At 29.8% G+C, this 26,908-nt stretch overlaps 3 protein-coding genes across 4 annotated transcripts; 2 read left to right on the top strand and 1 right to left on the bottom strand.

Annotated features, from left to right (window-relative positions):
- The first annotated feature begins 13,579 nt into the window (after window positions 1-13,579).
- LOC110619228 lies at window positions 13,580-15,515 on the top strand. Its single transcript, XM_021762527.2, has 2 exons — window positions 13,580-13,771; window positions 14,167-15,515. Exon 2 carries the CDS (start codon window positions 14,559-14,561, stop codon window positions 15,198-15,200), a length of 642 nt encoding a protein of 213 aa, XP_021618219.1. The 5' UTR covers window positions 13,580-13,771; window positions 14,167-14,558; the 3' UTR covers window positions 15,201-15,515.
- Window positions 15,516-16,269: 754 nt separating this feature from the next.
- On the bottom strand, window positions 16,270-17,453 carry LOC110619227 (formin-like protein 5). The gene has a single exon (XM_021762526.2). The coding sequence runs from the start codon at window positions 17,342-17,344 to the stop codon at window positions 16,427-16,429; it is 918 nt and encodes a 305-aa protein (XP_021618218.1). The 5' UTR covers window positions 17,345-17,453; the 3' UTR covers window positions 16,270-16,426.
- A 3,601-nt stretch (window positions 17,454-21,054) lies between these two features.
- Window positions 21,055-26,908, top strand: LOC110618406 (peroxisomal nicotinamide adenine dinucleotide carrier). 2 transcript variants are annotated; one of them, XM_021761531.2, is made up of 11 exons: window positions 21,062-21,377; window positions 21,456-21,533; window positions 21,622-21,696; window positions 22,735-22,865; window positions 23,781-23,835; window positions 24,133-24,243; window positions 25,005-25,073; window positions 25,141-25,248; window positions 25,396-25,464; window positions 25,998-26,052; window positions 26,414-26,908. In XM_021761531.2, exons 1-11 carry the CDS (start codon window positions 21,297-21,299, stop codon window positions 26,602-26,604), a joined length of 1,023 nt encoding a protein of 340 aa, XP_021617223.1. In that variant the 5' UTR covers window positions 21,062-21,296; the 3' UTR covers window positions 26,605-26,908. The 2 variants fall into 2 exon arrangements, with proteins under 2 accessions (XP_021617222.1, XP_021617223.1); XM_021761530.2 differs by having other exon boundaries at window positions 21,055-21,377; window positions 25,141-25,464.

The raw sequence follows: 26,908 nt of genomic DNA, 5'->3' as shown, positions 1-26,908 counted from the left end.
GGGAGATTTTTGCTTCAAATCTCAGGAGTATCAAACTCAGGTCTACCTTGAAACACACAAACCCACATATGCGAGATATGCACACCTCACTACCCATACATTTGGCTACACTCAATAATTTTCAGATTTCGTGTCTGCCGTTTATTGATAATTGTATCCTTCAATTTTATGCTGAAATTAACTACTTAATTATACGCGTGGCATGCATGCAAAAAGGCTTGTTATTATCCACCGTGGCAGACATGCAAGAGTGTTTAGGACAAGTAAGCTATTTTTTGCTAACTATAACCAATTATTTATTTGGGGTTTTCCAATGAAGAAAAACATCCAGAATTTTGGTGCACTCTGCAGGAGACATACTATTTATAGTTTTGATTTAATTACTTAATTTGGTTTTCTATGAAGTCTTTTGTCCCTGAAAATTAAAATTCCTGATATTTTTAATTATTTTTAAAAAATATCTAAAGAATAACTATAATATGTATAATTCTTCCAAATGGGATTGAAAATTAAATTTTATATAATTTATTCAAATTTTATATAATAATTCTTATAATTTTATCTTTTTAACTATATTTGGCAGTCTTATAATACATTTTCTTCCACGTCAGAAAAAAAACCTTAAATAGCAAGCTGGTTAATAAATAATAAAATTGCAGTAGATTAGTATACAATAGAAGATTAATAGAAGGAAGATTGCATGCATGGCAAAATCATTACATTACTAATTACGCTCTGTAGGTTGGCTGTCATTCTTCACATCCCGAGAAAGGTCGGCTTAATTAGAATCTAAACTTGTTTAATTAATTTAGCTAATCCTGAACTGTCTTTTGCTACTCTAGATTATTAGTACATCGATTATCTTTTTCTCCAAGGTCGGTTTATTACAGAATCTCCTTGCAACCGCCACTTCTGATTTTTCTATGTATTATTCTGTTTTTTCATTTATTTTTAGTACAACACTTGCTTTGGTTCCCTTCGTTTTTAATTGTTTGACTTGATTCTCAACTCCAGTATGATTATTTTATGATGATTTAAGTAATGTATATATCAACTGTGTGTATAATTATTCTGAATTTGTGACCATTCTATTAAATTTAATATAAGAATTATTTTATTAAAAATAAAAATTTAAATACTAATTTTTTTTGTTATTAAAAATTTCAGTATTAGATTGTAAGTTTTATTAAATTTGAGAAATTATATTGTGAGTTAAGCTAAAAAAATCATAAGATCCAATGGAAGTTACCTACGGTTGACCTCTGCCACGTGTGTGACAGTTCAAGAACAACTAGGTAGGAAGCAACTGATTGGGTCCTAAAAATCATTAAAAATTTACATGAATTATTAATTAGTAATTTAATTTAAGGTCTTTACGATGTCCAAGTAATTATGGAACTCAAATGAGCGACCAGTAGTGTTGGGTTTAATTCATAAAAATTAATCGATGTAAAATCTTTTATATTTTAAATTAAATTATAAAATATTTATAAAAAATTTAATATCGATATAAATTTAGGTTATATTTTAATAATCATCCAACCTTATACATTCAGAATAAGATCAGATGTTAATGAGAAAAATAGATTCAAAACCCACCAAATCCTTCCTGAAGTAAATCAGTCTAGATTGCGTATTCTAGACCGGATAGATCTTATACACGGGCCATTTCAAAAAAAGTCCAGTATAGTGATGTGATCAGAGAAATGAGAGTAGATTCGGTCATTTTACAATTCTGAATTAAATGGTCGTCTAGTGTAAAAAGAATTCTGACACGTCTATATATACGTACAGATCTGAATGACAGAAACATGTGACACTATAGTAAAAAGATAATTAAACTTCATTAACGAATAAAAAAAATATTTTTCTCTTCATCTAATCTTATATAATTATTATAATTTTCTTTTTTACCAAAACATCATATTTAATTTATTTAAAAATTAATTTAAAATCCTTTTAAAAAATATTTTTATATGTTTTTGGTGCACCCAATTAAATTAAAAACCATAAATTAAGCAAACCTAAAGTTACTTTGGATCGTTGCATGATAAAATAGGTATTTAAAAAAAAGAAAAAAAAGATAAGTAGCAATGAATCTTTTACCAAAAAACAAAAAATTTAGTCCATTCATGGTACCTACTGCTTATGTGTCGTTTATGGGTCAATTTAATTATTCCCAACAATCATAAAAAATAATAATAAAAATAAATAATATCTGTTATTTTTCTAGACAACAAAAGTCAAGGGTTTGACATCACAATGAACTGTTTATCTATGTGGTTAGTAGGGCTAAAGTGTTTTTGTTCATGTACCTTAATTAAATTTCAACAACATTGCATGGATTCCCATTAACGTTCTTTGAACATTACTATCTGGGTTCACAACCATTAATTATTGATTAAAATTTAATTTTTAAATTTATTTATAAATTTAAATTTTATAATATTTAACTCATTTTTAAATTTATAAATAGATTCGTAATTAACGAGTTAAACTCAAAATTTAAATCCTGTTTAATTTTTTATAAATTAAATGAGTTTTCTAAAGTTTAACTAGTTTAATTATTTTTAAAATTTATAGATATTTAAATTTTTAATATTTAAGAACTATTTTTTTATAAATTAATAAGTTAATTTATATATATATTTATTTTATTAAAATTATTTAATTTTAAATTAAAATTTATTAATAAATAAATTAAATTATTTATAATATCAATAAAAACTCAGTTTACCTCAACTCATTTATTAAATAAATTAATTTTAAAATTATTAATATTCGAATTTAAAATAAATAAAATTTAAATTAAAAAATTTTAACAAATTAATGCTCACTTCTTTGAAATTTAACTTTATTCGGTTGGATAATCCAAATTTGAATTATTGTCTTTTAAATAAAATAAAAGGTTAACGGATATCACCATCAAGAGAAAAAGAGTGAAAAAAAACCTTATCAAACAGCAAATTAAGCATTTAGTGTGGTGGCGTTGTCCCTTGTTAGAAATTTTTTGTCAAACAAGCAATATGAAGTGTTAATTAATAATTGCCAAGTTTGAAAGCGACCTTGATTTTTGTATTTTGTAAAAGGGCATTTTAGGGTTAGAAAACAACTGAGGCTAAGTTAATTTTTAAGTGAAGAAAATTTCATATGTGCCAATTTTTTATATATTTTTGGTTGTTTCTCGAAGCAATCTAAACGTGTGGAAATTAGGATTTGATGTTTACATTCTGAAAATGGAAATTTATGTATACCTGGCGTTGTACGTTTCTTGTTGGGTGTGTGCACGCAGACATTTTTTTTGACATTTACATTGTTATGTGCACGTTTAAATCGAGTGTTTTAACCACTCATGGTGTAATAGTTCAATATGCTCATTCTAGTTAAGTGCCAGTAATTCTTCAAATGAAAACCAGGAATAAATAAAAGAATTAAGAATGAGAGATGATGGCAGTTTGGAAGACCAATTGAAAAAAAAAAAATTAAAAGATGGTGAGGTGGGTTCATTTTGGATGAAATTAAATATTTATGATTCCAATTAAGGAATAAAATTAGGCAATATTCTTTGTTTTTATTCATAGGAGAAGATTTTTTTTTTTTTTTTTTTTAAACAAAGAAGAAGAAGTCGCTGTGGCCTCAATAAACAAATTAATGATAATATGGACAGAGCCGTTTCTTGTCACTGGTTATCAACAGCTAGCTACCTACTAAAACCGTCGTGAACCTAACTTTTAGCTGCTACATCCCAAAACGACAAACAAAGAAATGGACTACGACAACGACTCTACAGAATCAACAGATTCATAAAGCTTTAAAATTTTTTTAGGTAGAAGAGATCAGTAACCTTCCTTGATCACATTTACAGCCGCTATTTGAATAGTTTACACACAGCTTCCATGGGTGAATGTCTGTCCCAAAAGTAATAAATTCTAAGTATTGAAAAATAGGATTACGACTGAACTACGTTAAATTTTATATTTTTTTATTATTTAATGTTTATTATTATTATACTAAAGTTTTGAGATTAATTGATTATTTTTAGCCAGTAATGATTAAAAGATGTTACTATATTATTTTTAAGAAATTTTAATTAAGTTAGAACAAGTAAGTTATTTCTCCTCCAGAAAAAAAAATAAATTTTATACTTTTTATAAATTTTAAAATTTTTAATTGAGTAATTTCCTATCAAAATAAAATTAGATCAGTATTTGATGAAAATTTATTTATTTATTATAAAAAATAAAGTTAATTATTGTTTCCATAAAATCGAGGAGCTAATAGATTTTATGTTTGTAGAAATACTCTTAATTCTGTATTATAAGAAAATATTCTTCTGATTAAATGGAAAATTAAATTATTTTAAGAAAAATAATTTTATTATATTTTTTATATTTTAAAAATTTTATTAACACTTTTATAAAATAAGTCATTTTATAAAAAATATAGTTTTTATACAAACAATTTTTGTAAAAGTGTTTTATATCTAAAATATTTTTAAATATAAATTATTTTTCACAAATAAACTGAATTTTAATAAGAAATATATAAATACTATTATATCATCTAATAAAAAAGAAAAATATAGAAAAATAATAGAATGTATAAATTTTAAATTTATAGAAAATTTAAGTCCTGTCTATACTACTAGGGGTGAGCATTCAGTCGGTTCAGTTTAAAATTGAACCGAACTAAATAAACTGAAAACTGAAATTTTAGTGTTTATGAAAACTGAACCGAATCGATTTTGATCAGAAACCGAATCAAACCGAATTGGTCTGATTCAGTTCGATTTGGTTTGATCGATTTCAATTTTTAATAATTTTTTTTTATTTTTTACACTTTATTTTTAATATTTTAAAATTTAATTAAAATATTTTAATATTAATATAATTTAATTTCTCTATATTATTGAAAAAACATATTATTATCACTAATCAGTTCGGTTGGATTTTTTCAATTTTTTTATTAAAACCGAACTAAATCAAAATAATCGAAATTTCTAAAATTAAAAATCAAAACAAACCGAAATGTATAAAAAATCGAATTAAATTTTTAAATCGATTCGATTCGATTAATTTTTTCAGTTTTAATCGAATACTCCTCCTCCTTAGTCTAGACAATATATAAATTCTTGTAAAAATATGGAGAAAAAAATCAATCAAGTTGCGGCTGCCGTAGTGTTCTTGGCCTCCCAAATGATCTTTTCAATGCCCATGGAAGAGAATGAGAAAAAATAAAAATAAAAATATCCAGTCTTATCTATATTTTTAAAAAAATACAATAAAATGTTACTTCATATTTTTTTAAAGAAAATTATGATTTAATTTATATTAAATTTATATTTTATAGTATTATATTATTAACAACTGAGTGAAAAAATTTTAAATACTGTTATAAAATACCAATATAAAAATCACGTTTAAATATAAATTGAATCATGAATGAAATTTTTGAGTATTTTTTATATTTTTCTAACTAGCAATACATTTTGTTGGTATTTTATAATAAATCGCTCTTTTATTTTTTATATTTTTAATACCAATACTTTTAACTCATTTATCTTTCTCTTTTATCTATTTCTTACTTTTTTTTCTTATATTTTCCTCATCGTTTTCTTTTTCTTTTCTCATTTTACTTTTTATTGTAAAAAATATAGTGTAAATTCCAATTTCAAAATTTATATATTATCCATAGTTAATATTATTATACTATTAATTACTAATGGAGCAATTTAAATTTTGTAAATATATGTCAGAACATTTGTTTTCCATGTTACTTCGCATTAAAATTTAAATTCAAATTTTTTTAAAATGTAAAAAATATAATATAGTTTAAATTTTAATTTTAAAATTTATATTTTGTGCATAGTTATTATTATTAGGCTATTAATTACTAGTGATATTGTTTGAATTTTGAGGATATATGTCAAAGCATTAATTTGTTGTTCATGTTATCTCGCACTAAAATTACAATTTCATCTATAATTATACTTGTGAATAATTGATATGTGTCATAGGGCATTTTCAAAGTTCATGACGTCACAAGATTTTTATTTTTAAATAAAATTCAAGGGTAGAAATTCCTATTTGACCCCATATTTTCAAGGGTAGAAATACATATTTGACCCATATTTATGTTATATGCCATTAGTTAGTGGAACAAAACTCTAACTAAAAATAGTATTTGATGTTGCTGAAAATAAATTGATGACATGACTGAAGCGAAGCTGTACTGTGATTGGTCTATCTGCAATATAGAAAACATGAGACGATTGGTGCCTCCGACATTCACTCTAACATTCAAATCAGTAATTGAAGAGCATGGTGAGTATAATGCTTAAAATTCAAAGAGTAGTTGTGTAAGAAAATAGCGTACCTTTTAACTCTGTGATTTTCCCCTTTTATATTGCAGAAAATGGAGATAAATATAATATTTTCTAATAATCCGGCAATGATGTAGCCGACTTGTTAGTAGGAAATCTTCACGGGCTAATTAGTCGAAAATCTCGTAATCGTAGGCGTAAAAGGGATCTGCTGGATTGTAACTGTTTAACAGTAACTTCCTTATGGAGACTCGCCCTAAAGTTGAGAGGGCGAGTCTATCCGACTTAAGGCCGACCTATCCTAAAACTGACTTAAAGTGTTCGGGTGTTCTTTTTTACGGTGGGACCGCGTATAGATTTATCAGATTCTTACCACATGATGTTGTCTTATGGTGACAGCTCGCTACCTACTTTAGGTGAGTCTCATGTAGCATCAGAGGTCCTCTGACTGGTCTTCGATTCTTTAGATTTCAGGGTGATAGTTGTCTTCATGATCTAGGTCATCTGGCAAAAATTGATCCGAGCGATATAGTAATACCTTGATGAGTTTCCGAACTCTCTCTAGCCTTGGGAATCATCCAGACATCTTCTAGCTCTTATGAGCCATTTGGTCTTTTCCAGCCTTATCAAATTTCTAGACATTTTTCAGCCCTAGCGTACTTCCAAATATTTTCTTTTCCCGATCAGCCCTAACGAGCTTCCAGGAATTCTCTAACCTTTGCGAGCTCCTTGAATTTTTATAGACTTGACGGACTTCCTAGCCTTTTATAGTCCTGATAGGCGTACATATATTTTTACAGTCCTGATGAGCTTCCAAAATCAAATGATGTTGCTGAAAATAAATTGATGACGTGGTTAGAACGAAGTTGTGGTATGATTAGTACAATGGAGTTGTACTGTAATTGGTCCACCTGCAAGACAGAGAATGTGAAGTGGTTGGCACCTACAGCAGCTAATCCGACAATCAAGTCAGTAAGTTGAAAAGAAGAGTGAGTATAATATTTGAAACTCAAAGAGTAGTTGTGTGAGAGAATAGTGTACATTTGCCTCTATGATCGTTCTCTTTTTATACTGCGAGAAAATAGAGATAAATATAGCATTTTTTGATAATCCAACAATGATGTGGTCGACTCGTTAGTAAGAAATCTTCACTGTCTAATTGATTGAGAATCCCATGATCGCAGGCATAAAGAGGATCTGCTGGATTGTAACTGTTTCACGGTAACTTTCTTATGGAGACTCATCTTGAAGTTGAGAAGGTGAATCTATCCGATTTGAGGCCGACCTATCTTAAAGTTGACATGAAGCGCCCCGATTTTCTTTTCTAAAGATGGAACCATGTATAGATTTATCATATCTTTGCTACATGATCCTGTCTTCTGATGACAATTTACTATCTACTTTGGACGAGTTTGATATAACATCAGTAACTTATTCATAAATAACAAAAAAAATATAAAAATTTTATATTTACATCTATCTAATTTAAAATTCACTTATCATTTAAAATTATAATATCTTATCCAAAACATAACAGAGTTTATATATAAGTTTAATATTTTAAATTTTAATCAATGTGCAAGAATTTTCCAGATTTAAACAACAAAGTCTGCCACAACATGAAATGATAGTGTAGACAAGTGCAATAATGCAGCAAAATCTTATGGGCTGCTGCCTGCTATGCTGGGGTATAGCATATATCTTGTCCATAGTTTTCACTTGCCTACAAATTTCATGCAATGGGTAATGAAAATCCTACACCATATACTTACAAAATAAACAACACCATCATCATGTCCAAACAAATTGCAAAATCCTTCACCAAATCTCTAGCAATACGTGACCCCCTACCCCTAAAAAGTTGAAAGATACCCAAGATATATGTAATGGGTTCGCATAAAAATCATTAATCTCAATAAATTTACACGATAAATTCATGTATAAATCAAAATTAAGTTTATATAAATATTTATCGTTAATCTATCAGAATTAAATTTATACAAATATTCGTCCTTAATCTATCAGAATTACATGAATTAAAAATATAAAATTCACTATTATTCTATTAACAGATATAAAATTACTGTCTTAATACTCTTAAGGCCACAATTTAATAATAATTTAAAATTGTTATTATTTTTTGTAACTCTTGAGAAGTCATGAGTTGGTGATGATATCCATGGGCAGGAAGAGTACACGAGTGCTCCATTGCTGCTCAACCATACAAGTAGTGTCAGCTCTTAAAAGGCAGGCAAATTTAGGTTAAGAGAATCAGAGATATGGATGTGGAAGAAGCTAGGGACCACTAAGAATGGGCAAGTTCTTCAGAATCCAGAGATTTGATCGATGCTGCTATAAATGTTCTCAACTTGTCAATCTGATGAGAAAAGATTTTGATTTTTGCTAGTACAGGATTCGTTAAGTCGACCATATTCATTCATAATTTTTATCCTCCAAGATCTGACAGTGACGCCCACTACACAGCTTCAATAATGGCTTCTCCAACTCTCTCTCTCTCTCTCTTTCTCTCTTTCTCTCTCTCTCTCTCTCTCTATATATATATATTATACAATTTGTAGATGACGATGATCAAACAGAATTAGTTACAGAGCTTAATTAGTTCTTCTTCTGCATTTTGGTTTTCACTTATTCTTAAAAGGGTTTGAAAGAACTTCTGTTAAGTATTCTCGGAGAAATTAATGAAGATGATGGAAAGCGAGTCTAAATTTGAAGAGAAAATGGAAATAACAAAAGAAAAATGATATATTTTGATTTAATATTTTATTAAATCTATATTTTTTTTTTCTGGAATATTGAGAATGTCAGTGTCCTCACTACTCTTCTTTTAAAATTTTGATTGCAAGAAAGAATGTAATAAGAACCATAGATTTCCACTCCCCATATCTCTCAGATGATGTTTTCCACTAAGCAAAAATGGCTACATATATCCACCAAAGGAATAGGGGAACAGAAACCTCACTAGCTACAACCATATATCCCCGTGATCATTTCAGTGGAACCATCATATATTCCCAAGTTGATTTTTTCTGGGTGAATGAAATATCTATAATCTCCCTATTTGCTTCTTTTCATAACAGAAAATTCAGAATAAAATCAAAAGTGCTGATAAGATTAAAGCCTAATATACTTATATTTGTTATTCGTGTGGTTTTATATTTGGGTATGTTCATGTATCGAATTGTGACTTGTTTGAAAAGTTTTAAACTGTAATTCGAATCGAATAAAAATAGATATTAGTGTTATAATTTTTTTAAAAATGATTTAAGGAAAATTAATGATTTGATATACATTAATTTGAAGATCAATATAAGTAATCGAAAACAATTTAAACACTTAGAGAAATATCATTTGAATAAACGAGTGTTCAATACTCTTTATTTTATTAATTAAAATATATAATAATTAATAATTAATAATTAATAAAAATATAAAAAATATATTTTAATCAATAAAATAAATAATATTAGACATCATCATTTGTAAGTAACTATGGCTAATATTTTTCTAAGGAACGTGCATAGCAAAGTGATATAGTAGCTAGGATTCCATGTATTTTGGAAAGCATTAACTACTTAGTTCTTTATCAACTTTGTCTCTTTTAAGATGCAAATTTATCTAAGGCACGTCTAGTGCATCTTTAAAATATATGGAACGAGAATAAATAAATAAATTATAATTTTAATTATTAAAATAAATATTTTTTTTACTTAAAAAAAATTATATTTTTAAATAATTAATTTGATGTTTTATAGCTAATGTTTACTGTGTCAACATTTAATATGTGCAAGTGTTCTATCTAATAATGATGTTGTTGGATTTGACTAAAATTTTGAATTAAAAAAAAAAGCATTTCAATTTATTCCTTTTTTATGATTATTTTTTTTTATAGTGGACAAAGGTTTCATTTGAAAAATATAAAATAAAATTTAGTCAAAAAGCAAAAAAGAAATTAAAGAAATGATTTCAAATGTTGGATACATTGAAAGAGGTAAAATGATGGTCCATCATCTCCCATCCATGCTAGTGGATAGAGAAATGTCTATCTAACATTGTAATTTTCAAACATCACACATCTAGTAAATCCTAGAGAAGAGGAAATATAGGATAAGACATTTAGATATCAATGTTTCAATCCAATTTAGCAAATTCCTATATTTTCAATAACAAAATAACTCCTCTGTCCTTCTAATAAAAGTACAACTTATGGGAAACAAGATTTTTTTTATCTTTTATACAAGGAAAAATAAAAATTGTTTAATATTAAAAAAAGAATAAATGATAAATTTTATCAAATTTAAGATATTATATTGTAAATTACTTTCAAGAAGGAACAAATTATTTGGTTGTGGAGCACAAGCATAAAGACAAATTTAGATATATGTCCAAATGGGTATGGCCCTCTTGCAAAAGTTGATTAATTAGCTCCACCCCTTTTGAATAAATTAATGTTGTAATTATTCAAAATTATATTTTTTTTTTGTGGGAAAAATTATATATGTTGATTATTAAGGATGTACAACTTCTTGTCCTTTCAAATGACATGTGGGGTATTGTCACAAAATGCTGATTTGCTTAGATTATTGATAAATAATCATGTTGATAATTATGGAATTGTCCTAATTTCAATATGCCAATTAAAGAAATAATTCCCATAATGGAGATTAATAGTACTAAAATATGAATTTAATTATAATTAATGCCTAATTGTATAAATTTTAAAAATAAATGGCTACAAATACTTACAATCTCTTTTATTATCCATTAAACATATAGTTATTTTAATTAATTAATATGCATTCACAGATTTAGTCTGATAGTAAATATATAGACGTAACTCTGAAAATTCAAAATTTCGAGAGAAGAGACTCATGCCCTCTAATTTCATAATATAAATATATATTATATTACGAATGATATTTTAATTCATTGATATTAAAATTATTTTTAATATTATAAATTCTTGAGTTTAAACCTAAATGAAAAAATATAATTTAATTAATATTAAGAAATTTTAAAATAAATTTGAAATACAAAGATTGGATGAATCAATAAATTAAGAATAGTGATAGCAATGGTGGAAAAAGGGGAAAGTTGGAGACTGCAAATGGTCACACTCAACAATAGCAAAACACGAGAAGTGGAAATTGCATGGACCCATAAGAACATCAATCTTCTCTATATTAAAATTAAGTTATTAATAATGATTATTTTAAATTCTTGGAAACTTAGAAGTTATTTTGTTAACTTACTCCTAATCATACAACCCCTAAAAAATATAGTTAATATAGTTAAAACGATAAATTTAATATTGTATTTTCTAATATATTCTCTATTATTATTTTTCTATTATTTAATTATTTTTAAAATTATTAAATTTAATATTGAATTCTGTCTGCATTTATAGATTTAATCTGATGGTGAATGCATCCAAATAAATTTAAAATGTCTCAGATTCTACTCTTTAAATTTTTAATTCTCAATTAAAAAAATATTAAATTCTTTCTTACCTATTTCTATTTAATTCAGACGATAATATATAATTTAGACGATAAGATAGATGTGTGGATTCAAAAGTGTCCGATTCAACTTTCATTCTTAATAGGCATAGGTTTTTAAAATTTTAAACCCTAGCCAATCACCTTTTTTTTTTCACATCAATAGAGCTAAGCTCTAGCTAGGGTGAAGGACCATTCAAGCAAATGAAGAGGGCAATAGCCAATAGGTTACATAGGATGGTGTGACAAATTTAATCACAAATAATCCTAAATCTATGAATCTTCCATTATAAAACAACCTCTTTTTTTTTTTTTTAATTCTAACTCTACCATCTACTCTAATTTTCATGTCCTTTATACATTTAAAATTAAAAATTTTTAAATTTTTAATATTTTATATTATGGAAACTCATAGATTTTTCTAACGTTAGAGAATAAGTAAATCATTTACAAAAGGGAAGAGAATTACTATGGTTTTATGAGTAATTCTTATTTATATTGATACGATATAATAATTGATTAAAATAAGTCATGAGCCGTCGCTATCAAATAAAGTCATGTGGCAAAAATATGATAAACTGATCCATCCATAGAATGAAAAGCTCAAATACTATTGCGCTTGGTCCTTCACTAAAACTCGTTCAAGTATGACAGAATTTTACAGATAGTTATTATTAGCGGATACAATTTAATAAATCTCTATTATATCTATAATCACGAGATCTCTTATATATTACATAGTATCAGTAGGATTTTCAAAAATTTTGATAACCAATTCCATTTTTTACAATATAAAAGTTAAAGTGTATAGAAATTAAGTTACATATTTTTATACACTTATTTTGTATTCTAGACAATTCATTATATTCAATCATTCTATCGATTTGACTTGAACATCGAAGTGGCTGATCATAGACGCCAACCACCTCACATTCTTTTTTTTATAGATTAACCAGTCGCAAGTACATTCTATTTCCAACCACGTCATATATCTATATATATATATATATATATATCCAACCAATTAAATACTTCACCTTCTTATTAAAAATAATTTTATCCCTTCAATTTTCTAACGGTATAACTTAATCTCTGCTATCAGAGCATATTAGTAGAGAATTTATTAATATCATTTAGTTGAAATTATGATTCAATTTAACAATTGAGACTATTTATTTTACCAAAAATATTTTTCTTATTCAAGGAAATATTTTTTGAAATTTGAAATATTTAGAAAAATTAATTAATAAAAAATATTTTATAATTAAAAAAATAAATTATTTTTTTAAGAAATAATTTTTTCAAAAGAAAAACTTAATTTTTATATTTTGAGAATTTTATCAACACAACTATATATAAATATATTAATACCTTTTTGAAATATAATCAATCAATATAAAATAAATTATTTTATTAAAAAGTAATTTACATTCAAAAATAATTTTAAATATTAGTTATTTTCTTGGGGAAAAACAAAAACAGAAGTAGGGTTTACAAATAAACAGAAGTAGGGTTTACAAATATTTTGGTATAGCTAAGAATTTCTAGTTTTAATGTTAAGGGAAATATGGGCATGAAGCTTGTTTGGGCTTTTGTTGGTCCTCTTCTTACATTGAAACTGGTTCAGCCAGTTTTCAAACAGCATCTCAGCCTTAAAGTTCTGGACTTTTTTAGTTGTTGAACAAGTCACCTAGGCCCATCATTTAGGTTACTTTGTAAATCTGCAATGCCATTAAAATATTTCCAGATCTGTTTCATTGCATTGGAACCCTAACCCTAATTCAAAGCTTTAAACTTTTCCCACTATTATTTCTAATTAAAAGATGATTAGTTTCAAATTGTAAGCAAACCAGGCCAATTTGACAAGTTGGGAAATTGGATTTCTACGGTTCTGAGTTCTTCCCTTTTCAAGCTCCCTGTTATTTCTTTGCAGGTAAATTTTCGCTACCCAGCCCCATAGATTAGTGGGGTATTGTTGAATTGAATTGTTCTTAAAATCTCTCCTTATTTTTATATCAGTTTCACAAATAATGATTTGTGATCGAAACCCCTCTGAGAATTCCATTCCTCTGATTCATGTTTTATATTTTATTTTAAGAGTATAGATTTTGTCATAGCCAGCAAGAGAATTCAAGCTCATATGAAAGTTAATATAATTAATTGATGGCAAAAAAATGGCTAAAACTGAAAAGGCTCAGTTTTAGTGAAGATGTTGATGATTATAGATGAACCCTAAATTTGTCTTGCTAATCCTGAAACTTGTAGCTTGGTATGATTTGCTGAGTTTTTGATGGTCATGCTTTAATGGGTATTGTTCTTGATTTTCAGGTTGTTAAATTTGGTGTCAGATTGGCAAGGAATTGTTGAACTTGGACCTTTAAAAGGAAAAAACAAAAGAATCCTCTCAACAGTTTGTGACTTGTAGAAGCTAAAACATATAATAGATGTCTATTTATTGTTGGCACACAAGTTATCTGATTACAAGAGGATCAAATTCTGAGTTTATGCAACATATACTTGCTACTTGCTGCCTTTGTCTTTCGGGTTGCCATATCGAATGCTAATGAAACTGTTTGATAATCTTTGAAAAGGTATTTTACTTTGGTTATGGCATGAGGATTTTTCTTCGTGAATGGTTAACGATAGCCAGTCTCAATACTATTTCTTTCTTTGTTTGCTGAGAGAAAAATGTTATACTGAGATTCTGAGAAATAGGATCAATGACTAAATTGCAAGTGACCTTGTTGTTGAAGAAAATGAAGAGAGGCCACTATTCAAAAAACCCAATTGCTTTTGTGTGTGTTGTGGTTTCTATTTGTTGCCTGATGATAATCATGATTTCATTTCTTAGACTTCCTGTTCCTGAGGCATCACTAGGAAATAATAAAGTGATGAAGCCTTACAAGACTGTTAATAGCAGGAAGGTTTCCAAGGATGAAGGGATAGGAAACTTTGGCGAGATAATGATTGAAATGTTGCCAGAAGAACTTGCTTTTACAGTCTTTATCCCTTCAGAGAGATCTTTCGAGCGGGATTTGAGACTAAGGGTGAATGATAGTTTGCTAGCAGAGAAGAGGAACGATACATATGCAGTGGTTTCTCGTATATTGGGTTTCTCGGCTATTCCTCGAAAACTCTCTTCAGAACTGGTATCGTCTAGTAAAGAGGTTATCTATGATTCGTTATCTGGGTTTACATTATACATTTCAAAGGATGTCGATGGAATGCTGGTTGTTAATAGAATTCGATCAGAAAGAGTAGATGTTAGGAGAGGCGAGATTGTTGTGCATATCATGGATGGAGTTATTATGGATGCTGAGTTTGAACAGGCAGTCCAACCTGATGATAATGAAGAAGATTAATTCACATAAGCTCTGCAGAAGACTGAAGATGTAGCAGCTTTGCCAATGCGTTATTCATAAACTTGTTGTAAAATGTAAGTTGATAAAAAATACTCTTGCATTTTGGTACATCAGAAATTCGAGAGGGAACTGGGGCGACTCAGATTGCACATGAGCTATCATGAAAAAATATACCTTCTATCGTGAAAAAGATAGTGTAGCTTCAATGCAAATATGGTATTAAAATTTTGAATGGACATCTCTTTATCAAATTCAGATAATAGAGCTTTGAGTTTTCAAATTCTGTTCAACAGCCAGGAAATCATATATTTACCATATATTTCATTTATTTGGTTTTTAATTTTTTTTGTTCTCGTCCACTAAATGCCAACTTGAAAATTTTTACTCTTCTCTTCGCCGTATAGGAACCCATCAAAGCCGTGAATGAATAATAAATTGGGACTTCTGTGATTAAAAAAGAAAACTGGAACTTCGATAAAGCCATGTTTTATCATTAGATTGTTTAAGGCTCGACAGCCAACCGCGGACAGCTGAGAAACAATAACCAAGTTGCATTCGGCGATAAAGAATGAAAGATGGGCGTCAGATGTTGCAGAACCATAAGAAACTGGACCAATTCATAATGCTCTCTCAAAGAACTCTTCCCCAATCAACGAGGTAATGATCATACGCATTAACACTGAGTATGGTTGTGGGCCATTCCCATTTTCAGAGAGCTGTTTCCATGGTTATTAATTGAAAATGTGCTTACAAGCTCAAATTAACTTGTAAACACCTGATATTTATAAGCTAAAAATTTCCTAAGTTAAGCCAAACACCCCTTAGTACCACAGCTTATGCATGCAAACTCAGGACTAGATATGCCTCAAAAAATACATGATCATCACTTGCATGTTCACTAATAAATAGCCCCTTCAAGAGCATATACATATTGAGCATATAGGGAAAAGCATAAGAACAAATCTCAAGGAGTTGCATTTTCAGGCAATCAAGACAAATGTTCCATTCTAGGAATTGGGCATTCACGTGATTTTAAATCACCATAATCAAGTTAGTGCAAAAGAAGAAGGAGTTAAAACCATAATTTATTTCCTTTGAACTTAGATGATCAGATACCAATTCCACCCAAATTCCCAGAGATTATATATACATATATACCTTAGAAATCACAACAAATTAACATAGTTTACCACTTAAAAGCTTTCAGCAAACCCATGATTTATCAGTCAATAATCAACTCGATAATCACTATAATCATCTCGCCCAGCAAGCTCATTTTCAACCCTCTCTGCAATCTTCTCCTCTTCGTATTTCAACCCTTCTTCCAATGCCAGCCCACCTAGAGCCCCAGCAACCGCTCCCACTGCCACTCCCGTACCAAACCCCATTTTTCCTCCTCCTTTCTGTCTCTGATCGTACGATGAATAATCAACCGGTGCCGAGGGCCCACCGTAACTGCCCATCCGATCAAAGAAAGGCCTTGGCTGGGCTGGGGCTGGGGCCGGTACTGAGGAGTAATACCCGGGATAATAAGGAGGGTAACCATCGTGATAGGATGAGTACTGAGGAGGCGGAGGTGGAGGTGACAGGGATGGGGGCGGTGGCATTGTCGGGCCGTACCTGTAATCACGCGGCGCGGGAGGAGGCGGCATATGTGCAGTGTTGTAATAGTAATTTTGTGGGGGTGCTAGATGGTGGTAATCAAGAACCGGAGGCGGCATAGGCCGTTCACGGAGACCAAGCTTTATCCTGATCTTACCCTGAGGACGACCAGAGGGGCGGGACAGCTCAAAAGTTCGAAGCCGGGTCGTGTCATCCGGGTCGGGCAGGTCCTTCAACGGTACGCGGAGGGTGCCGACGAGGGGTTTGGGAGTATCGCTGGGCTTGGAGTGGAAGATCTCGAGGGTGAGATGCGACTCCTGTGGAGGGAGAAGAAGAGGTAGCGTGAAGCGCTCGTTCCAAACGGGTCGGGTAGAACCGGAGTCATCTGACTTGGTAGCGAGCCTCCGGTCGGGATCGACCCAGAAGACAGCATAGGCCTTGAGATCGCCGTTTTTCCAGTTGACGTTCTTGAGGTGCTTGGCGGAGACTAAGGTGAGCTCGAGATCGAGAGCCTTTGGCGGTGTCGGACGACCAGAGGCCATCGTGCTAACGTGTTCCGGGTAGGTTATGGGTGCTTCGGATAAAGGTGAGAGCGAGAGAATCGAGTACTTTGGGTGACTGAATGCCGAGCTTCGCTCCTTTCGGGGGTAGCGTAAAGGAGTAAGGAGAAGCTTGGAATGACTATTTTACCCTCTGCTGGTGATATTTTTTGATTCCTCTACGCGTGATATAATTTTTTTTAAACATCTGCTAATAGGATGAAATAATTGTATCATATAATATAATACTTATACAATAAATAAATTAAAATGAGATATTTATATAAAAATAATTATTTTTTATAAAAAAATAAAATTTATAATTAATTATGATATTTGTAAAACTCATTAATTCACTTATAAATTTTAATCATTTATTTTAATTTTATTAATTTAGGTGGTATAACAGTTCTACCTAATTTCTGCTGATGGTGTTGAAATCGATAAAATTGAACAATTGGCAAAGCAGTCATTTTTGGCTTTTTTTTCCCTGAAAGAAAAAAGTTTTAGAATGACGAGCATTTAAAATAAAATAAAAAATCCTTGCTGGATTTATATAAAAACTAGTCAAGTACCACACTACGTACGGATAATGATAACAATCATATTGATAAATTATTTAATTGATATTTTAATAAAAATAAATTGATTTTATATTATCTAAATCCGATACGAAGTAAAAATAAATATAAAACATATATAATATTTTTTAGGTCAATAAAATTCTAAACATTTTTTTAAATTTATCTTATTTTTTAAAATAATTTTATTAATTTTAGTCAAAATTATTAATATTAATAACCATTCTAACTTATTTAATAGATGAAACTATATATATATATATATATATATAATCGATATAAATTATTTTAAAATGTTATTTATTTAATAATTAAGAAAATAAAATATATTTGGTTAAAAAATAAAATATGAAGATATTGATCTTTATATGGAAGAATACTTTACAAAATGAGTAGTAGCATATTTTAATAAACATTTGTTATATATATTAAAGAAAAAAAATATTGTATTTTAAATAATGAACTAAATTAAAATTGCAGTTATTTTAAAAGCTTATTAATATAAATGAATGCATTTTTTATATTTAGATATAACTTCTTATTTTATTCAATAATCTATATTTATTTGATACTATATTGATTCGTCTAAATAGACAATGAGAGAACACTATATAGAATAGGTCCACGTATAGAAATTTATTAAAAGAGTAGTATGATCTCACCTGAAGACTCGTTGTTTTATGGATAGATCGAATTTCGATATAAAATTAGCGTTATCAAATACAGTCTAGCATATCTGTATTATATCTATAATCTCTAAATCACCGACCTATCTGCTAGCAATATCTTTTGTCAGAAAACCGACCACATCATCATTAAATTATCAAAAAATACTATATTTATTTTCATTTTCTTACAGTATAAAATGGAAAAAATAAAAAATATAAAAATACGTTATTTTCTCAAACCACAACTATTGAATTCTAAATATTATATTCGTCCTCCTCTTCCTCTTACTAACTTAAACGTCGGAATAGTTGTTGTGGACACCCACCGCCTCATATTCTCTTTCTTGCAAGTTTAGCCAATCACAATATAATTTTATTCTGACCACATTATCAATTTACTCTCAGCAGCATCATTTGGTTCGGTTGCTGGGAATCCATTGAATCCTCTCTATTCATTTGGATTAAAATCGATCTCCTATCCATTCTCTCTTAAAAATAAATCTCTCTTTTATATCTCAAAATGGCCGACACTTTACGAGCTGCTACTAAGGTTTTTACCGATAAAAATGCTACTATTTCTTTCACTTCTAACAGTGGACAAGGTACACTCCTATAGTCAGCAAAGTAGATCCCAACAATTTGAGTATTGAGCAAATATTTCAGTACGTCAGAAGGTTGTAAATTATTTTCGACCAATACAAAATTCAGAAAAAAGGATGGCTCATGATTTCCAAGGAAAGGAAAGAATTCTTTATCTCTCCATAATTTAATATATTTTCTCTTTAAAATTAATTTTTTATATATATATATAACCATTTAAACAAATTAAAAATAATTTTTTATTAAAAAATGAAAAATTAAATACTAAAAGCAGATTTTTTTTATAACAAAGTATGTGCTATATTTAATTTTGAAAAATTGAAACTAAGATGTAAATTTTGTAAAAGCTTTGAACTTGATAATTATTTCTCTTTGACTTTTTAAGTTCAATTTTAATTTTGTGGGTTTTTGGATTTGTAGCTCATATTATCATAAATATTTAAAAATTACTATTTAATTTTTATAAGACATTACAACTCACTAATTAATTTTTTAATTTTAAAAAATATATTAAAATTTTAAAAATTTTAATAATTAATCTCTTTGATAATTTTAACAGTTAAATATTAAAAAAAATTAAATACATGAATTTCATCATATTATATAGACTATATAATTAAATATTTAAATAAATAAAATAATTAATTAAAACTTTTTAAATAATTTATAGATATTTTAATATATTTTTTAAAATTGAGAGTAATAAATTTTTTTAAACTACAAACACCAAATAATAAATATCTCTAAATAATTTTTTTTTAGGTTTTTAGAGTTCAAAAAGCTTGAAGATAGAAGCTAGAATTATAATCCTGTCCCTTGTAGTGGTGCACTTCAGTCATCATAGTTAAAAGTTTTTTGTTTTTCATTGTAAAAATTATATACAATTTGTTTATTACTGTTGGTTTAGATTTTTCTTTTTCCTTTCCCTAATTTTTTTTTATCACAAAGTTATAAATACAACAAATCCTAATTCCCAGCCATTTGCCTAGTCTGCAGTAGTTACATTGGTCAAGGCACATTTTTTTTCATTTTTGTGATGCGGGATCGAATTTCCTTATTTCTTAGTATGATTTGTTCTTTAAAAAACTTTAAATGCTCAAACAACATAATTAAAAAAAAAAAAATTTCCAGTCATCCCTCTCTGATCAAGAGGAATTACCAATACTGCAATCTTAGCACAAAAGACCCTCAAATATCTTAAGTTTTTTCTACATAACACAACAAAAAGATAATAATTAAAATTTTTATAATTGTCACTCTTATAGTTTGGCGGTTAAACACAATTGCATGTTATATAACTAGAGAGGTACTTATTCTAAAATAAAAATATATTTTTGTATAGATTAAAATATGAAGTGCATAACACTATATCAATCAAATAGTTTTAAAATTAAAAAAAATCAAATTTATGATTATAAAATCACCGAGAATCGTTAGCACCACTACCCACAGGTAGGCCAATGGTAACCACAGGTTTACATGCAATATTAGTGGATTCATGATCCAAAAGGCTAAACTAAAAGGAAACTAAAAAACAAAAGATAAAACTAAAGCTAACAATTAGAGAGGTCCATGGCTGGACGGCGAGACCTTTCGTTTTCCTTAACTATAACTTCAACTAACATTTGAATTTGATACTTGAAGCTCATTTTTCATGAAGTTTAAACCCTAAAACTCTGGTATTTAACTCTGTGATATATGATTTAAGAGCTAATCTGAAATTTTAAAGGACAAAAAGATAATAAAAGGAGTATCGAATAAAGAATTGGTCTTCGGTTCTTGGGAGTTGGAAAAAGTGGATAGCGTGAAGTCAAGAGGACAAATCGGGGGAACAAATTGTATATAGTGAGGACAAAATAGTAAATATATAGTCGCAGAGCTTTCAGCTTCCTTCAACTGAACAACTAAACGCTGAGATGGAAGACGACATGGGATGTGACGGATTCTTCTGAAATTGAGTCCCCTTCATCAGTCGTCGCCATTTCAAATTATTCTGCTCCGCCAGCCCCACAGATGTTTTGCTATTAGATCTCTCTCTCGCTGATCCTTGATACTTTTCGTGGAAAACTAGACCTCGGATAGCAGATTTTCGAAGTAAAATTTTACATGTCAGACGCTTTGATCAATGGACTCGCCGGAGCTGGCGGCGGGATCATCGCTCAGCTCATCACTTATCCTCTTCAAACTGTAGGATGCTACATGATCTCTCTATTCTTCTTCCGGAACTTTTTCTTTTTTTGGTTAAACGTTGACTTGACCTTACAGGTAAATACTAGGCAGCAAACGGAGCGTGATCCGAAGAAGGAGAAGAGGAAGCTTAGTACAATAGAGCAAATGTGTCAGGTTTTCTATTTTATTTTCTTTTTAACATTTTCGAATTCTGAGAAGTATTTTTTTTTATTAATTTTTTTTTTTCTGGATTATGTGTTAGGTTGTAAAGCACGAAGGATGGGAACGGTTGTATGGGGGACTAATGCCATCTCTTGTAGGAACAGCTGCATCTCAGGTGACCTGATTTTAAGTGCTGCTTAATGCTTATGATAATTGCAATCTCAATTTTTCTTTTTTTTTTTTTTTGGGGGGGGGGGGAGGGGGGGAAGGGAAGCGAAGATGGTAAAAGTTTTGTTTGGTTGCCGATTACGGAAAGATTGTTTGGCTTGCTTCAATAATATTTGCATATCATAGAGCAAAGGGCATAGTTTGATTATAGATAGATAGTGCATGTATTGTGAATTTTAAGTGAAATTGGTATTTGTGTTCCTGAGCATGGTGAAAACTGGGAATTCAGTTCAATGATATATCATCTACTTCCCTTTGTTTTATAACTGTGTTTTACTCTGTAAGGTTTCTAATGATGAGAGTAAAAAAGAATTAGAAGAAACCACCTTTTAGGTTTCTTGTATGTTTTTGGACTCCACTATCAGGTTTTCTGTTTAAATGAAAATCTTAAGCTGTAGTAATTTACCAATCTTTTGAGCTAGAACTTACTTGAGAAGGTCAAATTAGATTCTTTACCCTGGGAGTCATTGTCATACTATTGGGATAGTCAAGGTTTCTGCTAGTTCAGTGATGTGTATGTTGTTTAGCATCCTTGGTATTTGCTCTCCTAGATAACTTCCTTCTGCTTGCTAAATAATGGATGGTAGTTTTTAGGAAATTCATTAATTTCTCTTAGTCCTTTTGTTAAAAAAAACACTTGAATATACTGTTTCGTCCCTCTACTGTTAATTATATGCATTATTTAGTTTTGTAATTTTAAATATTTATACTATTTCGTCCCTTTGACAAAGGTTAAAACAAGTTGACTACCGTGTTTTTTTGACAGAAGGACTAAAGAATTTGATTTTATAAATAAAGACGTTCGAATTGAGTGATTTTGAAACAGGATGAACTAATAAATATCTTAAAACTTAGAGACCTAATAGTAATTTTCCCATAATGAATTGCATAATCCTGAAGAGGTCTTAGATATTTATATGGTGTAATTTGCTTCACTTATTTATATTGTGATTTCTTGTAGGCTTGACAGTTTCTTATGATACAGGGTGTTTACTATTATTTCTATCAAATATTCAGGGACAAAGCTGAAGCTATTGCACTTGAACGTAAGATAAAAGGATTTGGTGATGGAACAGTTGGAATGTTCTCATCACTTGTTGTAGCTGCCTTGTCGGGGTAACTTACTACTTTCATATTTTTAAAGAATGTCCATTATATTTGCGCACAGTTAATATGCTAGAGGACCACAGAACTGTCATCCCTTTGTGTCATGTAATCCTCAGATAATTTGCCTAATAGTTTCTTCTTGAATGCTTGGTGCAAAATATGTCCAATAGATGCTCTTGAAAACACTTTCCAAATCTGATCACGTAACCAAGCTATCTGGTGACCTTCCTTCTAAACAAATTATAGTTAGCAAGCACTGGGTTTTGGGTTCGCCTGAATTGCAGCGACTTTAAAGGCTATGCTACCCTGAACATACTTTTTCCTTAAGTACTATTTATTCAAGTTTATCTGGATCCCAAGCATCAATGTGCTAGCAATTGAAGTTTTTTTAGGGCTGTTTTGTGATTTGGTAAAACAAAAACTTTTACAATAATGTAAAATAATATATTTGAATTATTTACTCTTGCTGCATTGGATAGATATATCTCTCTTTATTTAATTGCTCTCTATCTAAATTATCTCAGCCTCTAGTTATCAGCATTTCAAAAATCTTCTGGAAATATTATGCTATTGTCTAGAGCATAATGAGTGAGATTTAAAAAAAAAATAAAAGAACTCAAGAATGAATTGGGAACTTTTAGAAACTATATATGTATTAGAGAGAGATAGAGAGATTCACATGTCCCTTATATTTTTATCAGTTTAGTTGATTCCACTGGTCCTAACTGGGACATGTATATGGAAGAAAAAATAGTTTCCCTCCCTGTAGTGATGGCATTTATAGATTTTCAAGTCAAATTAACTTAACGTTATTCTATCATCTTTTTTTTTTCAGTTTTTATTTCTTTTTATTTTTACTTCCTTTGTCCTTTATGATTCTTGTGATTTAACACTTAAAGTACATTTGATGCTTTCTTTGTCCAGCTGTGTAAATGTGCTGTTGACAAACCCCATTTGGGTAGTTGTGACAAGGATGCAGGTAAAATCTAGTTTGACATCTCAAATTTCTTAATAACATTGCTTAACCAGCTAATTTAGGTTTTTTCTTTTAATTTTTTTAATGTTCCAAAACATGAAAGTGACAGAAAACCATTTGCATATCTTCATCTTAGTGTAACCTATGCAACTGTTAAGCTATTCACTAGCTGTGCTTTTTGTTTCCATGTATATAAATATTTAATTACATTTTTATATACATATGTCCTAATCTCTCCAGGTGAGATTAGGCATTACTGCTTTTCTTAATTTCATGTTTTCGACTACTTTTATCTCACAGACTCATAGAAAAGTGTCAAAGAAATCCCAGCCAAGTCACTCATTGTTGGTTGCTACAGACAAAACTATTCTAGATGCCATTGAGCCTTCTCCATATGGAACTAACCATGCGGTAGGTTCAGTCCAATGTGCACTTTTATGGTTCTTATGTAATTATCTCATGATATAGCTGCATAAGACTCAGAAAATTTTCTTCCAAAGGCACTATAGCTTATTTTTGTGTGAAAATTTTTTAGTAAAACGTAGCTTTAAACTTTTTTTGCTAGGTGTATAGAGAACAGGTTATATGTATAATAACCAAGAATATTTTTATTGTGTATGGTAAATGTTTTGCGCAAGCAGTGCAGACCATGATTCTTGAGGGCTATAATAAATGGATATTGAAGTGGATCTTGTCAATTTATGAGAACTTTACTGATTGATTTTTGAAGAGAAGGTGATCCAAATATAGAAGCTGATATTGAACATCATACAATGAAATTAAACACCTATTCTTGAAATTTAGAGCCAAATTTGTTATTGTAGATATTCAGTAGCGATTGCTGAACATTAACAAGGTTATTGATTGCCTCTCAAGTATTAAAAGAAATGTAATCAGTTTGGGGTGAATGAAGAAATAAAAGCGGAATTGGTTGTATTCCTTGATATGTGATATTTTTGTATAACTACATTATGTATTGGAGCCATTAATTTATAGAACCTTCTTGGTGAATGTTTTTGTTTTGGAAATTTACTGAACTTTGATAATTTTGCCACATAGATTTGCTGTAAAAACAGTTTTTCTGTGGTTTACGCTTGCATTACCTTGTTTGTATGACTCATAGTGCTAGAGCTTGCCCTTTATGGTTTTAAATGGAGAAAAAATTTATACAGATTCAAGAGGTCTATGGCGAAGCTGGAGTTTGGGGCTTCTGGAAAGGTGTACTCCCAACGTTGATCATGGTATGTGATAATTGACTCTTAGATCTTCCAAGGATTATCTCTTATTGTCCTGCAATTTGCTTGATAGGTAAGCAATCCTTCTATACAATTTATGCTCTATGAAACCATGTTGAAGAAGCTCAAGAAACAAAGGTCCTTGAATAAGAAGGGCAGCAATGGGGTTACTGCTTGGGAGGTGTGCTTTTTCTTTTATTCCCCAAGAAGTCTTCAGCTCCCAACTTTCTATCAGTTTTCTATTCTTGAAGCTCCTTTTCCAAATATTACACAGCACCATAAAATCTTTTTCGGTTATTTTGATAACTACATTGCCATATTCTGCCAGATATTTCTTCTTGGAGCTTTGGCAAAGCTTGGAGCTACTGTTGTAACATATCCTCTTCTTGTTGTAAAGGTACATGAAATACTTTTACAGCAATGCAGTCTTTATTTGCAAAAGTAATCTTGGAGTAAGAGTAAAAAAGAATGGTATTGGGTCATTGAACACCAAAAAATCTTTGCTTGGGTCGCAAACTCTCAACACTGCCCACTCCTCTCCTAAAATAAATCTTGGCGTAGATGAATAAAATGGGGGCTAAAAATATCTTTGGAAATCTCTTAAGAGCATCAGGTTGCTATCCAATGGAAATGTTAGGAAAAATATGCACCAAAGTTTTATGCTTAGAAATAGCAGGATGAAGGACATATGATTAAATCATCATAGCTGCACTGGCTAAGATTCAGTTGGTAGATGGAGATATGTAGGAAAAATAAATAGGAACTCTGAAGCGATGCTAAAATGAAATTTTTAGCTAAAAGAATGTCCTCAATTAGTCGTGAAAGTCTTAAGACTTAGATTGATGCGTGGAAGATAATTCCATAGATCTGCTTTAATATTGCTATGTTACTGTTTTAGGTCACTGATCAACTCTTTTTTTACCTTGGCAGTCGAGGCTTCAAGCAAAGCAGCTGAAAACTGGTGACAAAAGGCACCACTATGAAGGTTTGAAATATTTTAATAATATGAATGGAAGTACAAAGTTCCTGGTTGGCATTACCTGTAGCATAACTTTCGCAAGTTAGAAATTTGCTAAAACAACAAAACGTGCAATAAAAACATGTATTCTTGGCCATTATGAATCTGGTCACTGCATCCTCTCTGATGGATAGGATAAAAAAATTGCTATATCACAATCATTTTTAACCAGAGATTTAGCTCTTGCACATGAATAAAGGAAGCACATGCTATGAATGGCTGACAAATAAATTCTATTTTCCACATTTTTAAAATTACTTTTAACTTATTATCTATAGGATATTATTATTATTATTATTATTTGAATTTCTTCATTCATTCAACTTAGGAACTCTGGATGCTATCCTCAAAATGATTCGGTATGAAGGGTTCTACGGCTTTTACAAAGGTATGAGCACAAAAATAGCACAAAGTGTTCTTGCAGCTGCTGTTTTGTTCATGGTTAAGGAAGAACTTGTCAGGGGTGCTCGCTTGTTGCTCACTAAGGGAGGCACTAATGCCAGATTAAAGCCTTCCTGATCTTTTGATTATTCCTCGGAAGTTGCTTAGTCAAGTTTATTTTAAAATTAATGCCAGCATTTAGGGCATGTTCCCAAAAAAAAAAAGGGATGTTTTAGGATTTGCACGGAGGATTATTTTACGAGTATACCAAGTTATCCTATTGAAGGCTATTTACATAATGTTTATGGTAAACCACAGGCACAACGTCTGTTAACTGTTGTGAAACAGAAAAAAAATTCTGGTTCAATAAGAACTGATACATCTGTAGAACACTGTAAAGAGGATTAGTATTTTAAAGTTGAAGCTTCTTCTTGTACCCTTC

The sequence above is a fragment of the Manihot esculenta genome, chromosome 7, assembly GCF_001659605.2.
Source record: "Manihot esculenta cultivar AM560-2 chromosome 7, M.esculenta_v8, whole genome shotgun sequence".
NCBI classification, from domain to species: domain Eukaryota; kingdom Viridiplantae; phylum Streptophyta; class Magnoliopsida; order Malpighiales; family Euphorbiaceae; genus Manihot; species Manihot esculenta.
The sequence above is the reverse complement of the archived record's forward strand: the minus strand, read 5'-3'. Positions and strand labels throughout refer to the sequence as shown.

Coding starts and splice junctions, on each gene's coding strand:
- LOC110618406 (XM_021761530.2), top strand. CDS start 21,297: ATGTCAGACGCTTTGATCAATGGACTCGCCGGAGCTGGCGGCGGGATC. Junction 21,534..21,621: donor CAATAGAGCAAATGTGTCAG/GTTTTCTATTTT, acceptor ATTATGTGTTAG/GTTGTAAAGCACGAAGGATG. Junction 26,053..26,413: donor CAAAAGGCACCACTATGAAG/GTTTGAAATATT, acceptor CATTCAACTTAG/GAACTCTGGATGCTATCCTC.
- LOC110619228 (XM_021762527.2), top strand. CDS start 14,559: ATGACTAAATTGCAAGTGACCTTGTTGTTGAAGAAAATGAAGAGAGGC.
- LOC110619227 (XM_021762526.2), bottom strand. CDS start 17,344: ATGGCCTCTGGTCGTCCGACACCGCCAAAGGCTCTCGATCTCGAGCTC.